The 17,367-nt window shown below is 26.8% G+C and overlaps 2 protein-coding genes across 2 annotated transcripts; both read left to right on the top strand.

The window, feature by feature from the left end:
• The first annotated feature begins 1,105 nt into the window (after positions 1–1,105).
• On the top strand, positions 1,106–14,100 carry LOC113854512 (spermidine hydroxycinnamoyl transferase-like). Its single transcript, XM_027485528.1, has 2 exons — positions 1,106–2,528; positions 14,087–14,100. The coding sequence occupies exon 1, from the start codon at positions 1,134–1,136 to the stop codon at positions 2,496–2,498; it is 1,365 nt and encodes a 454-aa protein (XP_027341329.1). The 5' UTR covers positions 1,106–1,133; the 3' UTR covers positions 2,499–2,528; positions 14,087–14,100.
• On the top strand, positions 10,307–11,772 carry LOC113854220 (soyasapogenol B glucuronide galactosyltransferase-like). Its single transcript, XM_027485115.1, has one exon. It carries the CDS (start codon positions 10,330–10,332, stop codon positions 11,770–11,772), a length of 1,443 nt encoding a protein of 480 aa, XP_027340916.1. The 5' UTR covers positions 10,307–10,329.
• Positions 14,101–17,367: the final 3,267 nt, after the last annotated feature.

Here is a 17,367-nt window from a genome sequence, read left to right as displayed (position 1 = left end):
AAAAATGTATCATTAAAATATTGTAGGAATTTCTTTTTCAAACTAAATTATTATGGCATGTTGTTGCATGTATATTTAGGTTAAATTAGTAAATTAGCCTCTTAGTTATTAGTTTTTAGTTTTGTTTTAATTTAATTTTTTAATATATTTTTTATTTTTATTTTTTAACTTATAAAAATATTTTAAATAAATTATTTTTTATTAAAAAATTTTACTGCATTTCAAATAAATCACCAAATTATTTATTAAAAATATATTTTTATCATTTTGTTAACATGTAAATATTTATATTATATTTTTTATATACTTTAAATTTTTAACATATTAATTTTTTACATATAAAATTATACACCTATATGATATATATATATATATATATATATATAATTAGTCAACAAAATTTTAACATTTTTAATAACTTGTGCTTTCTAGTACCCCATAGGACCTGTTCAAGAACAATGCCAATTTTTTCTTCTTTAAATTTTCTCTTCAGTTAAATAATTTTGAAAGCTATTTCACTTTTTCTTAGAGGCATGTTTCTTGAATCACCGCAAGTAGATATTCAATGACATCTCTTTTATATTTTGTAGGTATTTTTTTAAACGTATGTAAAAAATTTAAAATATTATATAATATTATATATAATATTAATTTTTAATAGTTTATATAATAGAACAGTTTTCTTATTCTTTTTCTATTTATTTCTTCTCACATCAATGTGAACAGTGACTTTCATCCCTTTATATATTTTCAACCAAAAAAATTCTTTAATCTTTTAAGATGTATATCTATTGCAAAATTAAGATAAAAAAAAAAAGTGGTGGATATATTAAACATATACAGACAAAAAGATTTATAAAATGACTGTAAATTTTGAAATAAAAATAAAGTTAAGATATATAGGAGCAATTTTCATTTAAGAAATATCATGACTATATATTTATGATTAAAATTATTATTATTTTTTAAATTTTATGTATTTTTATTTATTTATTTGTTTAAATCCTTGTACTATCTGTACTTTTTTTAATTTCGTTCTTGCTATGTCGTATACATTCCCGAACTGGATATATACATATAGTAGAGCTATATAAGAAGCACAAACAACGTTAAGATTCAAACCAAAGCATAAAATGGCGACCATTAAAGCTTCTTACACTATCATTCCAAATGAACCAACTCCCAATGGTCGATTATGGCTATCTGACTATGACCACTACACAAGACCGGGCCACACACCCCTTATTTACATTTACAGAGCAAAACACATCCACAAAAATGCCATTGAGAGGATGAGAAGCTCTCTAAGCAAGATTTTAGTGCACTATTACCCAATAGCTGGTAGATTGAGCTTGACACAAAGTGGTAGAATTGAATTGGATTGTAATACAAAGGGAGTGACATTGCTTGAAGCTGAATCCACAAAATCATTTGATGAATATGGAGACTTTTCACCCTCTATGCCCATCAAGGAACTTGTTCCAACAATTGACTATACTCAACCTATAGAGAGCCTTCCCTTGCTATTTATTCAAGTCACAAGGTTCCAAGGTGACCAAGGCCTTGCCATAGGATTAGCTGTGTCACATCCTGTGGGTGATGGGATTACTTGGATTCACTTTTTGAACTCATGGGCAAAGGTTGCTAAAGGAGACACGTTAGAGCCACATGAAATGCCATTTCTAGATAGAAAAATACTCAAATTCCCACACCAAACATCACCACCACACTTTGATCACCCAGAGTTGAAGACTTTGCCACTCCTGCTAGGCAAATATGATAGCATTGATGAGCAAAAAAAGAAGACAAGTTCTATATTGTTAAAACTCACATCAAATCAAGTGGAGATTTTGAAGAAGATGGCCAATGATGGATCCATGAAAGAAGGGTCAAGACCTTATAGTAGATATGAAGCTATTGTTGCACATATATGGAGATGTGCATCTAAGGCTCGTGAACTTGATGAGAATCAACCAACTATAGTGCGGTTCAATGTTAATTTTCGTAATATAATAAATCCACCTCTCCCTAGGAATTATTTTGGGAATGTTTTGGCACCAACAGTGACACCAACATGTTATGTTGGAGATATCATATCCAACCCTTTGAGTTATGCTGCCCAAAAAATAAGGGAAGCAACTGAATTGCTTACAAATGAGTACATAAGGTCACAAATGAGTGTTATTGTAGGTGAAGAGAAATTGGATTGCATAAAGGCTTTGTTTTTGGGACAAGGAGAACATGGGAATGCCCCATTTGGAGGGAATCCTAATCTTCACATCACAAGCTGGATGAGCATGGAAATGTATGAAGCAGATTTTGGGTGGGGAAAACCTGTGTATTTTGGTCTAGGATATTTGTTTCCACAAGATAGGGGAATTGTTATTCTTAGCCCAGAAGAGAGAGGATCTATTATTGTGAATATGCACTTTCAGATAGCTCATATACCACTATTTAAGAGATTCTTCTATGAGGATATATTCACGTCAAGGTTATAATCTATGGTTGGATTGTGGTTGTTGCTGGCTGTGAAGATCATCAATGATCTATGTAATCCATTACAATAACTGTTACAATTGTGCTGCTGCAATCCAATTGCGTGTTGCAATCTGCAGAACATAAATTGTGATTTAATTTGTATGTTGATGAATTTATTAAATCATGCTGAAAATAAATAAAAAGAAAATTGAATTTGATTGATTCTACTTTTACTAATTATCTTGCTACGCGTGACACGAATATTTTAAAAGTGAATTAGCTTCGGAAGGTACTCATATCCCTTGTCTCTAGTATAGATATACGTGCACCACTTTTTCTAGTTATTAATTTATTAGTTGATGCTGGAGTTTCATTATTTTGAATCATTCAAATTTAATATTATAATTAATGTTTATGCTTTTAAAAGAATAATTAAAAAATTGTTCCATTGCTTTTATCTCCGGAACACTAATATAATATCTCCACTACGACAGGTTTAGAATAACACCTCCAACTTGCTCAAAGTCTAGAATTCCAAAACTATGTCACTGCTAACGAAATGACAACGATAAGAATGATATTTTGTTGATTTTAATATTTTTGAAAATGAAAGTTCTGTTTCTTATATTTAATTTTCTAAAAAAAAAATCCATTCAAACATATATTTTCTTTGATCTTTATTATGTTTATTAAAAATAAAATAAGAAGCAATCAAATCAAATATATTAATTTTTCTCTCTTGAAATAAAAAATATGATAAATGTTAATCCGTATTTTTAAAGTGAAAAAAAAACATCTTTTTTTATAAAAATATAATAAATATATCAGCTTTTATTATTTTAAAAATAATAATATATAAAGCATTGATTAATAAAACCTAAAATGAAAGGATGCAAAAAGTTAATCAAAATCGTCCCATCACCGTTATTCCAAAGCAACATCGGTTGTATCCAAATTAATCAATTATTTAATATTGACTTGTCTTTCTCTATGTTTTGCAATTATGAATTATTATATGAGTGGATATTTATATTTATAACTCTTCTTTATTTTTTATAATTTATGATTTTGTAACTGTTTTGTTTAATTGTTATTCAAAGAGATACGATTTTTTAGTTATAATTTTAGGCCTATAAATACGTGTCTCATTTGTATTGAGGATATGTGAGATGAAATTGAGATTCTCTCTTCCTCTTTATATTTTTCTCTCTATTCTTCTTTATAATTTTACGTTTATTTTATAACATGTTATTAGCACGAGACTCTAGTACACATTTTTCAAGAAAGGAATATTATTGAATAAAGGTACGATATTCATTTTTTTTATAGAAATATATCACTATTTATTTATTGTAATCTCAATTAAAATTGCGTGGAGAAAAGATTTTTTATGAGTATACGTTAAAAGAAAAAATATTATCAACTTTTCACACACGTGCTCCTGCAACAGCAATATCGTGAAAAATGATTCAAAAATATTTTAAATTTATTCTTGTTTCCTTGTGGCTGAATAAAAAGGTTTTGATAAAAATCATGAATCTCGTCTAATTGGCATTGTTCCATTCCCAGAAGTGAATGTAACAACTTGTGACTATCGTAACTATACACAAATTTACTATCATGATAATGGTTATGGACATGGTTGTTGCGATAATAAAAAATATACATTTTTTATATCGAAATCAATCAATTATTTAATATTGACTTATCTTTTCTCTATGTTTTGCAATCCTTTCCACCTTTTTCAATACATGATATATCCTGGTTATAATTGTTTTATTACTTAAAATTAAAGAGCATGTATTTATGCTTTTTAAAGATAGACCAACAACTTCTACCATTTATTAACTAGTATTAACGATAATAACTATTTCTTATTTAAAGGACAGAAAATGTCCTCTCAATATTCAATGCACTGTAAAAATTATCTTAGTTATTATGACATGTATTTAAGTAACAGTTTATATCTATATAATTTTTAAATTAGTAAAATATAGACAATTTTAAAACATTAAAATATTTTTTTTAAATTTCTATTGGTAAGATTTAAAAAATTCTGACAACAAAAATTATCATCGGTGATCATTTGAAAAAATAATCTTTTATAACACTAAAAATAGTTATTCATAATTTTAGTCTTAAAATAATTTTAAAAGTTATCTTACTAAAAAAAAAAAATCATTTTTGACAATTTTTTTATTAATGATGTGTATAAATACTTCATTCCTCTTCATGGCAAATTGTAAGTGAATGTTTTAGAGAAGCATTCATCGGTTTCATTTCTTTTTGTTTTATAAAAAAATGAATTCACTAATACTTAGTATACTCAAATTATGAGATTCTTACACAAACAAATAAAAGTGTAATGTTTAGATGTGAAAAATAAACATGTATATATTTCATACAATATATCATCTGTATAACTGTTGTATCAGTTTAGTGAATAAAGTTGAGACTCTAAAAGCAATGTAAAGTATTACTTACATGGTTCAATATTAATATTTAATGGTTTCATATAATATTATATAATTTTAACAACATCGATAATGATGTTTAACAAATATTTTAATTTATCATCGGCGTTATCTTTTAATTCTTGTTATTAAGTTGTATATATTTTTTAAAAAAATTTAATTAACATTTATCAGAAAAACGATGAAGAGGAAGAAGCATGTGCAAACACATCATGACAACAAAGAGATAAAAAGGGATCATGACAACAAAGAGATAAAAAAGGGAACAAAACATCATTGAAAGTAATAATAACACTTTTGAAAAAGCATATGAAACCGACGAGGATAGCGGATGAGGAGGAGGAGAAAGGGCCTCACTTATCAATCATAGTAGTTGGGCATTTTATTTGGTGCATCATGCATAAGAATTGAGGGCATCTTATTAATAGTAAAATATAATATAAAATTAGAGTGAAATCATTGTGAGCTTCGAGGAAGTTTCATTTCACTTGTATTTGTCTTTGCTTTGTTGATTATGTTATTGTCTTCTTTTCTTTTAATTATCTTTTTTATTGAACACCAGTGAGAGAATAACAATGAGACCAGGGGTTTTAATTAGAGTGCAATTTTTTTTTTCTAATAAAAGGGACTCAACTCAACTTCCATAACAAAGTTAAAAAAAAATTCCTAAGATTCTAAATGTCAATAACATTAATACTTAAATAGACAAAGAGTAAGGAATTTCCTATATGAAAATAAGACAAAAGTTTTTCTAAAATTATTTTAACTAATTTATCAACACGTTAGTTTTAATGTAAATATGAGTAAATCTGATCAATTTAACAGATTTCAACAAATTCTTAATCACATTTATTAGAAAAATAGAAAATAAGTATACATTTGAACATTTAAAATTACTTTTAATTTAAATAATTTGGATACCCTTATATAAGAAGAGAGTAAGGAGCAAGCCTACTAAAAAACAAAATTAACAATAGTAAAATTAGTCCACCACAAGTAACAATTTTAGTTTATTCACATATATTCTCTTTATAGTTTTAGTAGTTCACATTTAGTCCCTTAATTGTGTGATTTTAGTTCTTCTATACTTTTAATTACTTGCATTTAGTCTTTTTAGTTTTTCAAATATGTGATTTTTATTTTTCTAGTTTTAATTCTTCATGTTTAGTTCATCTAATTTTTCAAAGGTTCAAATTAAATCCTATTTTAAGAATTTTATTATATTGTATATATATATATATATATATATATATTATTTGAATAGTTTGTATATTATTTTATACATTTTTATTAATCATTGAATAAATTTTTAAGATAGAAAATTTGATTTGAATATTGAAAAACTAGAAAAACTAAATATAAACAATTAAAATTAATGAGACTAAAATTGTACATTCAAAAAATTAAAGGAAAGATAATTCAAAAGACTAAATATGAATAATTAAAATTAAAATGACAAAAATTACATATATCAAAGTATACAATCTAAAAATACAATAAAACTTCTTTAATCAAAACTATAGATATATTTAACTAGAGAAACTTTTGATCTGAGCTGCGTAAAACTTATATAAATAACAAAAAAATTTAAACATTTAATACAACTATATTTATTAAAATTTATAGTCACAATTATGGAGGGGAAATCATTTTTACTAATTAATCAACAAGTTTGATAATTTTTTTAATTACATCGAACGAGAAAAAATAATTTAGTTTAAAAATATTTTTCATTTCATTTTTATTTTATCATTAATATTTGTCCTTGCATATTGTCGTATCAACCTTCATCTATATTTGTACTAGACCAACTCGAAATACTGTTCATTAATTTTTTTCCTCATTTAAACCACTTTATTGTTTTTCAATTGAAAAACACATTTGGTGGGTCCATGAGCTGTACTTGTTTGCTGGTAAAGAGATTGAAAGTGATTAATAAAAATTTAGAGATAATTTTTATATTAATTTTGACTTAGAAATAAAAATATTAATAGTTTTTGAGATAATGCTATTTTATCATTTGGTAGTGCTAACGTAGTCATCATGGTTCAAGGTGGCACTGTGTTGTGTTCTGGTTCTAATAATGTTATTTAATGTCCTTCTCATATGGTTTTCAGCAAAAAATATTTATTTATTAATCTTTTAATTGGTGCTTTTAAGATACTGATTAACGAGATCCAATATTTTCAGTAAAAAATTGAGAGTGGGTATGTGATTAACTGATATTCTAATATGGCATGTGCATACCCTTTTCAACAAGCAAGTTTGATAAAATAAAATAAAAAATTAACATTTAATTAACGTTAAATATTAAATACGACATTTATTAATTTTGATAATACATTTTTATACATTGCATTTGACAGTTTTATTTAATTTATGAATGAATTTGTTCAGAAAAATGAGCATATTTATAAAATATTATTAAACCAAATAATTTAAATAAAAAATATTTGTGAAATATTTGACTCAAATATAATTTTAAGAATTGTTTTAACTCTTGGTAAGCAAAGATATTTTAATAACTCGTGATAAGCAAGGATATAAGTTAAACAGTTTTAATAACTCGTGTTAAGCAAGCTTAGTACTGTTGTCTTCAGTAATTGAATAATGAAAAAGCTCTTTCTCTTTCGTTTTTTTTAAGGAAATCTCTCTTCAACCACTGCAAAAGTAGATCTCTCTTTATATTTTAATTTTTCAAAGGTGGATTACATTATAAATGTTGTGTTCTGAGTTTAAGTAGATTTTCAATTTCATTATGTATTTTTATTTTATTTAATTTTTAAGTTTAATTAAATTTTATTTTTTAAATTTGACTTAATCTTTATTTTTTAAAAAAATAAATATATATTTAACTTAATAAAAAATTTTAAAATAAAATTTTGGACAATAACTTTTTCTTTCACTTAATTATAACATTTAGTAATATTGTGTATTTAATTATTATAAAGTTTGTTAAAATAATGTGATTAAGTTGAATTTTATATGTTGTTAATTTTGTTAGTTTATTTTATTTAAATAAGTTTAATTATTATATGCATATTATAAACTGTTTCTTCCTAATTATGATTCTAATTATTTCAAATGTGCTTAAATATGTAAATGTTCTGAAGCTGCAACAACGATGAATCTTCTGATTTATCTTTTAATAATTTTATGTCTATGTAAATTACTAGTAACTAAAAAATAATAATAACTTAATATCATATAATAGAATAAAAAAATCATTTAATAATAAAAATCAATTCAAATTTCTACAAAGAAATAAATCAAAATATCGCATGATCATGAATTATAATTATAATTATCTTTCATAATATATTAAACACCATAATCATATTATTATTTAATAATATAATAAAAATAATACAGCACCAATTTTTTAAAACATAATTACCTATTTATTTCATAATTATTTACTAATAAATTAACTAAAATAAATATATTTTCTGTTTCATATTTATATAAGTATGATAATCATTATTTATAATTTAAAACTACGATCTTTTACTATTATTAATTTTAAATTTAAGTATTACTAATTCTTAATTTATTTATTATATTCCTAAAATTATTAACAATATTTTAATATAAAGAAATTTTAAATATAATAAATAAAATTATATAATCAATATATATATATATGTTTATTTAATTTATTTGTCTATATTAATTTATTACAATTATCATTAATTTTTCTAACTACAACAGTGTTATCATTAAAATACAAATAAAATAAATTAAAATATTCAAATAATAAGACAAGTTCCACATTTATTATAGTGTAAATACACATATATAAGTAATATCAATTTTTAAAAAAATATTATAACTAGTATCTTTTAATATATTAATTTGTAATTTAAGTATCTATAACATTTATTTTAATTTATATCTAAGTTTATTAAAAACATTCTAAATGCAAACATAAATTTAACTAGAAAATAAAATTACATAATCAATAAATATGTTTAATTCATTTATTCGTTTATGATTACTAATAATTTCTAAAAATTCTAATGTATTTACTATTCAATATGTATTATATTTTTACAACATAATTACTTAAACAATCTATTCATTTCTACAAAATTTATATAACTTTTAAATACAAATAAAATCAATTCAAGTCCACAAATAATCAAAATAAATTAAGATATCAAATGATCATAAATTATAATTGTAATCATAATTATTTTTCATAATCTATTAATACAAAGAAATTTTAAATTTAATAAATAAATTTATATAATCATTATTTATCGATATTAATTTATTAAAATTATCATTAATTTAATCTATCTACAACATATATCGTTAAAATACAAATAAAATAAATTAAAATATTCAAATAATAATACAAATTCTACATTTATTATAAATTTCCGGCAAATACTTAGAAGCGGCTAATGATGGCAAAGAAACACTTCCAACAAAGACGAATGGACACACTCAGGTTCACCGTTGTCAGGAGACGCGCTTACCAAAAATGGAACAAAATAGAAATTTCATTCTTCACATAAATGATTGTATCAGAGACTAAACTTGCCTGGTTTTGACACGTGTTATTTTTATCTTAGCTGTTAAAATCAATTTTTTTTTTAAATTTACACTTTTTAGTTTTATTTCTGCGCTTGATGAAACTTCATTGGATTAGTACTTGTGTTACTGTCTTGTAATTTTGTTTCTCTACAAGGAAGAAATTTATGTATATATAAAAAAAAAAAATCATGTCTAAAATGTATGAAACTTAAAATGATGTGATAAAAAAAACTTTGAATAAAGAAATAATTTCAATTTATTTTATTTTAAAATTAGTTTTAAAAACATTAAAAAATAATAAACTGCTCGTGTTAGTCCAATCAAATGTAAATTGTTTTTAATCGTTTTATAATGAAAAAGAAAAAGTTGTTGGAGAGGGTGCACTTACAGACAAGTCGTCTCTTTATAGTTTCTGCAGTATCTGATCATTAATCTTTTCCAAAGATAGTAAGTCTCAGAATTTCTGTGGCGATATAAGTTTTTTTAAATATTAAATTTTACAATTTTTAGTGATAATATTTTTAAAAAAATAAAAAAAATTAAAGTCTTTCTAGTACTAATGGTGAGATTTATGACGAAATTTATTTTGAAATATTTTTATTTTAATAATTTGCTTTTAAATTAATAATTAAAAAAAAATACCCAATTTGGTACGTCACTGCCTAGCTCGTGCTGCGCGTGAAAGATTAAATTATATAACATTCGGGATTACGGAACTGAAGTTCTCAAGATTAAAGCAAATTGTTTAGTCTTTTCGGCCAACAGATTTTGCCTGTTGTTGATTCAAGATCTGTCACAACAAAAACTCCTTTGGGGTCGAAGGAAGAGTTGAAAAATGTTAAAGGGTATTTTTCTTCCCTATATGGTAACTAGTCACATAATTCCTCTGGTAGACATAGGAAGGCTCTTCGCCATGCATGACGTGGACGTCACTATCATTGCTACACCAGTCAACGCTGCAATTTTTCAAAGCTCCATTGATCGTGATTCAAGCCTTGGTCGCTCCATTCGAACCCACATTGTTAAGTTCCCACATGTGGCTGGTTTGCCAGAAGGAATAGAGAACATCAACTCTTCTACTCCTGTAGCCATGTTCCCCAAAATCATGGAAGGAGTAACCATTCTTCAAGGCCAATTTGAACAACTTTTTCGTGACATGAAACCTGATTTCATTGTCACTGATATGTTCTACCCTTGGAGTGCGGATGCTGCTGCTGAATTGGGAATTCCGAGGTTGGTTTACATGGGTTCAAGTTATTTTTCTCACTGTGCAAGTAACTCCATTGAAGAATTCTCACCTCACACTAAGGTGAATTCAGATAGTGAGAGTTTTTTGCTTCCAGGGTTGCCGCACAAGTTGGAGATGACACGTTCTCAGTTACCCGATTGGGTCAGAGAACCAAACTTGTACACTAATTTACTAAAAATGATTAGAGAATCAGAGAAAAAGAGTTATGGGTCTCTGTTCAAAAGCTTTTATGAGTTTGATCGAGGTTATGAGGAGTATTACAATGCTGTGACTGGCACCAAGAGTTGGAGTTTGGGACCGGTTTCCTTATGGGTGAATCAAGATGATTCGGATGAGACTTGTAATGGACATGCCAAAGAAGAAAAACAAGAAAAAGATGATTGTCTTACATGGCTTGATTCAAAAAAAGAGAATTCAGTTCTCTACGTGAGTTTTGGGAGCATGAACAAATTCCTTGCGACACAGCTTGTGGAAATAGCTCATGCTCTTGAAGATTCTGGCTATGATTTCATTTGGGTAGTTAGAAAAGTTGATGATAATGTGTTGGAGGAATTTGAGAAGAGGGTGAGAGAAAGCAATAAGGGTTATCTAATATGGGGTTGGGCACCGCAAGTTCAGATACTAGAGCATCCTGCCACTGGGGCTGTTGTGACTCATTGTGGCATGAACACTGTTTTTGAAAGCGTGAACGCAAGTTTGCCAATGGTGGCTTGGCCTATTTTTGCTGAGCAATTTTTCAATGAGAAGTTGTTGGTGGATGTTCTGAAAATTGGAGTGGCAGTTGGAGCAAAAGAATGGAGAAATTTGCATGGCACTGCGAAGGAGGTATTGAAGAGGGAGGACATTGGAAAGGCAATTGCCAAAGTGATGGATGGTGGGGAGGAGTGTTTGGAAATGAGGAAAAGAGTCAAAGTTCTAAGTGATGCTGCAAAGAAGGCCATTCAAGTTGGTGGGTCTTCTTATAATAACATGAAAAATCTAATTGAGGACCTCAAGTCAATCAAACTTCAAAAAGAGGCAGCGGCTTAGTGAGTGGAAAAGATGAACAAGACACATTATTTTTGGGTCCCATGATATTTATGAGACTCATAAATAATGTGTTTTTATCTCTCTTAACTATGAGAATATATGTAATAGCACCTAGAACACTATTGCCTTATGGAAGATATGGCCTCTTGTAACTCAAATAATTTGGATTTAATTGCAAGTTATGGAAGATATTGGTGATGCTTTCAGAATTTCTTTACCTTGCTCGCTATTGTGTCATTTATTTTTGTTTTTGGTCCATATGTCATTTTCTTCTAAACGTTGGACAATTGCAATTCGGGTTATTATATTAAAAAATATAAAAAAAGTATTAATTTAAGAATAAAATTTTTAATAAATTTTAACAAATAGCGAAAGGTGTGTTACAAAGATTATGTTGATAGTACTACTTTTTCACCAAAAACACATATCACACAGAGAGCACGCATAACATCTTTTTCTGAAAATAAACTTCCATTAATCTCTAAAATAATAAGGTATCATTAATTAAAGATACAAAGTATAATTAAAATATAGTAGGATTATTTTATCAAACATAATTATTATCTTTAAACCTTGATGTTAAAATGTATAATTCAAATATAGTAAGATTATTTTTTTCAAACAAAATTATTATCTCTAAACCTTGCTAAAATTATTATGGTATGTTGCTGCATGTATATTCCGGCTAAATTAATAAATTAGTCTCTTAATTTTTAGTTTTGTTTCAATTTGATCTTTTAATATATATTTTTTATTCTTTAACTTACAAAACTATTCAAATAAATCATTTTTTTTTATTAAAAATGTCAACTTTATTTCAAATAAATCATCAAATTATTTATAATTTTTTCTCCTTATAAACTGCGACAAAAATATAGTAATTCCCTACTTCATTTTCTTCTCTTTTCTTTTCTTTCTTTTTTCTCTTTCTTTTTTTATTTTTGCACAAATTTTTAATGGTGGAAAGAGAAGAAAAGGTTCCAAAAGATCAAAAATCAAGGTATCTTAGAAATTCATAATTGAATTGTCATCTCCACTTTAAATAGTTTCTATCTTATTTTTTTTATTTTTTTCACAATCAAAACCTTCATTTATGAAATGATATTACTTTTTGGAATAAAGATGAAATCTTTCATAAAAAAAACTAATACCATTTTGTTAATTTATACCCATCAATTCTCTTTTGTTCAATTTTCAAAATCATAACTTTAGTTTTTTCAACTGAATAAATTGTTACTACCTTCTTTTGTTCCTCGGTAGATCTCTTCTCAGTTGAGGTTCAATTTTCTTACATTATCATGAATTTAATAGTAGAAGCAATAACATAACAAAGAAGTTTTGGTGACAAAATTAAAACATATTTCATACTTGCGAAAATATATGTTTTTGTCAGAATTCATAGAAAAAATGATAATGAAGAAAGTTTTAAGGAAGAGCAAAAAGAGACTTTGTCTCCATTAAAATAATTATTGATACTTAATTTGTATTTGATGTTATCATCATTGTTTCACTCCTAATTTTGTTTAGATTTAGTTGATAACACTTTTAAAACGATAAAAATTGGTCCTTACGGCCAACCAAGTTATGTTAAGTGATGAGTTAAATAATAAAATTTATTTTTTAAAAATTAATATTTATAAAAAAAAAAGCCTTAAAAATATTTAATTTATTTTGAAAAAGTCTCTATCATCACTCTCTCTCTTCTTCCACTATGTTTGGCAGCACCTTCTTCACTTTCTCTCTACCTTAAATCTATTAACAACACCTTCTTCAGTGAAAATTTTTTTTTTGTTGGATATCAAGTCTGGAGTGATGGGTTTGGCTGACATGATTTTCCTTAACATTGAAAGCCGAAGTTTGTTTTGTTGGAACAATATGATTTGTAGGTACTCTCAATTATATGGACCCTATGAAGGGATTCATGCCTTCACCTAAATTAATGCTCGAGTGTGACTCCATTTTCTCTCAATACGACTTTGGAGTTCAATATCTTAGTATGCTGTGGAGATGTGCAGTCAAGATTTTAGAACCAATGTCATGCATGACGTATGGTAGTGTACTCAATGCATGTGCTAGCATTTCTAATCTAGAATGGGGTAGGTATTTGCAAATTCGGATTCTTCACATGGAACATAATAACCTGGATGAGTTCTTGGGAAGTGGTCTTATAGACATGTATGCTAAATGTGGTGTTAGATGATTTTACTCTCGCAATTTAGGAAATACTTCATATGTATACAATCAAAAGTTGGATGGATTCTTTTATTCCCATATGTAACCCATCAATAACACCTTCTTTAGCGATGGGATAGAGGATTAGGGTAATTTTGAGATTGGAGATTTCGGTAGAAAATGAAAGAGAGTGATGGAGTTGCTGCTAAACACAGTGAAAAAAAAAGAAAAGGGAAAGATATTGCTAGAGAGAATTCTTCAAAATAAATTAGATATTTTTTTTAAAAAATTTATAAATATAAAATTTTAAATAATAAAATATTAAAAATAATAATGATATAGTAATGGTGAACTAGACTTTCGTTGTCAAGTTCATCATTTAGTTGATGGTATAGATCAATTTTTATCATTTTAAATATGTCAAAGACTAAATTTTAATAGTTTTAGCATATTTTTTAAGAATTTTTTGTTTGAAAAGAAACTAAGAATAAAAAATTTAAATTTAAATTGAAAGAAAAGTAGAAAAAAATATTTTTTTTCTTTTAAATTTTTCTTTGACCAAACAAATGAAATACATTATTATTCTCATGTTAACTCCTTAAATGTTTAATTAATTTTTTACTGTGAACTCAACATTTTATTTGAATTATCATCTTATAAATTATTTCGTGAGCTACAATTAATGTTCTTAATTTTGTCAAATTAGGTTAATAATTATGATCTATTTGAGCATACTTAATTCTATTAATAATATGATCAATTACTTATGTGCTTTAGATACTTAATACTGGTTTATATAAAAAAAAAATAGTATAGATCTAACCTATGGGTTCATAATGAAAGGTGTTTAGGGTTAATAAATAACATGACTAAGTCGCCTTTACCATTTTAGAAACATATTACATTGCTCTTTAAGTTTGTTCCATTGAAAACCTAGTAGTAGGATAATGTGATGAGGTAGAAAGAAGACTTAACTTCTCATTATTCATATTTGACTTCTTATAATAACTTGATACAGTTTATAATGTTTACAACAAATAAGTAATTTTATAATTGGTGTTATAAATTCATATAACAAGATTTAATTCAATTTTTTTCTACATTTATTATAAGAGTTTATAATTATATAATTTAATTACATCTTCAATATGCTGAATCAACTTCTTGTTACTAACTAGAGGTAATACTTTATCAGGATTATTAGGATCCAAATAATTAATTTAAATTCTGGCTCTAGTTCTAGTAAGCCTTGCCAAGGATATCAAACCTAGGCCCTACTTGAAGCTTTCTCTTCTTACTATGATTCACAAGGGTTCCAACAAGGTGGGGAGAATTTGACTTCTTTCTAAAAGGTTTTCTTGCTAACATCCAGGGACCAAATTGTTCCATCTCAAGCATAGAGTTATTCTTCTTATCAGCCATCTCTAAGTCCTTTACCACCTCAGTATTATTATCTACACCCTGTCCATCAACTACAGCCTTAACATCTTGATTAACTCTCTAGTCAACCTCAACTTGACTATAGTTGGGCTCTCAACACACTATAACTATACATACCACATTTAAAACACATGAGGCAAGGTACTGATAATATTTTAATTCTTCAAGAAATAATGCACTCCTTTAATAAATTAAAGGGTAGGACAAGCTACATGATCTTTAAAATTGATATTGAAAAAGCATATAATAAACTTAGATGAAATTTTATTATTAATACTTTACAAAAAATTAGCTTAAAAGATGAGTTTATTAACCTCTTGCCTAATTGTATTTCTTCTCCTTCTATGTATATAAATTGGAATAAGAGTAAGACTAGATCTTTAAACCCCTCTAGAGGGATTCATCAAGGTGATCCTATTTTCCTGTACATATTTGTTCAGTGTATAAAGAGGCTGGCCTACCTGATTTAGGACCAAATTCTAGCTGAAAATTGGTCCCTTTTCCCTATTAGTAACCTTGGCCCTAGGGTCTTCCACCTTTTTTTGGCAAATGATATTATCCTAGTTGCTAAGGCTCACATGAATCAAGCTAATATAATTCATAATATTCTATCTTATTTCTGCTCTGCATCTGGCTTTAAAATCAATAATGATAAGTCTTTCTTATTTTTCTCTAAGAACACCAATTTTATCCTCTCTCATGATATTAGCACTAGGTTAGGTTTTAAAGTTACCTCTATGTTTGGTAGATACCTTGGAGATCCTATTAGTAAGAAAAACCCTCAAGACAAGATTTTGCTTTTAAAATTGATAAAATTAGAAAAAAAACTCTTACATTGGAAAATGAATTCCCTATCCATGACGGTTAAAGTTACCTTTGCCTAGTCATGTATAATGAGCATTCCAGCCTATCAAATGCAATCCATGGTTACCCCTAGCACTGTGTATAAAGAAATTAACAACATATGCAAAAATGTTATTTGGGGATCCGTTGGTAAAAAAAAAATGTCACCTCATTCTCATTGTTCTAAATTTGTAAACCTAAATTTAGTGGGAGACAAGGATTTAAGGATCTCATTCTACTTAATAAGGCCTATATGATGAAACTGCTTTGGAGGCTAACTAAATGTCTTGAATACTTGTGGGCTTAAGTTATTTGTAAAAAATATAAATTTACTCAGGGCAAAAATATAATCCTAGGCTAAGCCACATCCAGCAAAGTTTCCACCTTTGTAGAACCTGGTTTCTGTTTGGGATTCCTTCTCCAAAAGGTTAGGTTGTGAAAAATAGATTATTTATAAAATTTTGGAGGGATAATTGGATCCCCCATATCCAGGATTTAGACCAGCATGCGTTGCATCCCATCAATGAGGAGGATCTTGATTCTCCTGTCATCATCTATTCATCTCAGGATAACCAAGGATTGGGATAGGATTAGCATAATGCTTCTTGCTCCCATATGTGATGTTATATCACAAATTGATCCTGTAACACTTTAAATTTTTTTTTAACAAGTAAATAAATTTTTGTGGCGAATAAATAAATTCATTTTTGAATACATACAAATTTCAAAATTTCATTAAAGACATTCCCAAAATATCCTTTATAATCAAAATCTATTCAAGTATATAATTATATAATTAAATAATTAAATAAATTATTTACACACTTTGGTCAACACGAAATATAGTTAAATAATTCAATACAAAGCTCCCAAATTTTCTCAATCCCTATAGAGTAGTCTTCCTTCTAATACCCTCGGATTATAATCTTAGGACGGGCCAAACATCTTTATCTCTTTACATTCGCTACCTAAAAATATTAGTAAGGGTGAGTACCTCCCGCCCCACTAAATCTCTGGTTAACAAGAGTGAGATAAGTACATGTTTATTTACATAATACTAGAAATATTATTTTACAAGGATTTGTATCAGCAATGACACTCAATCACCAAATTACCATCACAAGGAGCACACAGGACAAA

This window comes from Abrus precatorius, unplaced genomic scaffold (assembly GCF_003935025.1).
Source record: "Abrus precatorius isolate BTA unplaced genomic scaffold, Abrus_2018 Scaffold11, whole genome shotgun sequence".
NCBI lineage: Eukaryota > Viridiplantae > Streptophyta > Magnoliopsida > Fabales > Fabaceae > Abrus > Abrus precatorius.
Note: the sequence above shows the minus strand (reverse complement) of the source record. Positions and strands in the feature narration are given on the sequence as shown.

What these genes read in the sequence shown, in the direction of transcription:
- LOC113854512 (XM_027485528.1), top strand. Translation starts at nt 1,134, where the DNA reads ATGGCGACCATTAAAGCTTCTTACACTATCATTCCAAATGAACCAACT.
- LOC113854220 (XM_027485115.1), top strand. Translation starts at nt 10,330, where the DNA reads ATGTTAAAGGGTATTTTTCTTCCCTATATGGTAACTAGTCACATAATT.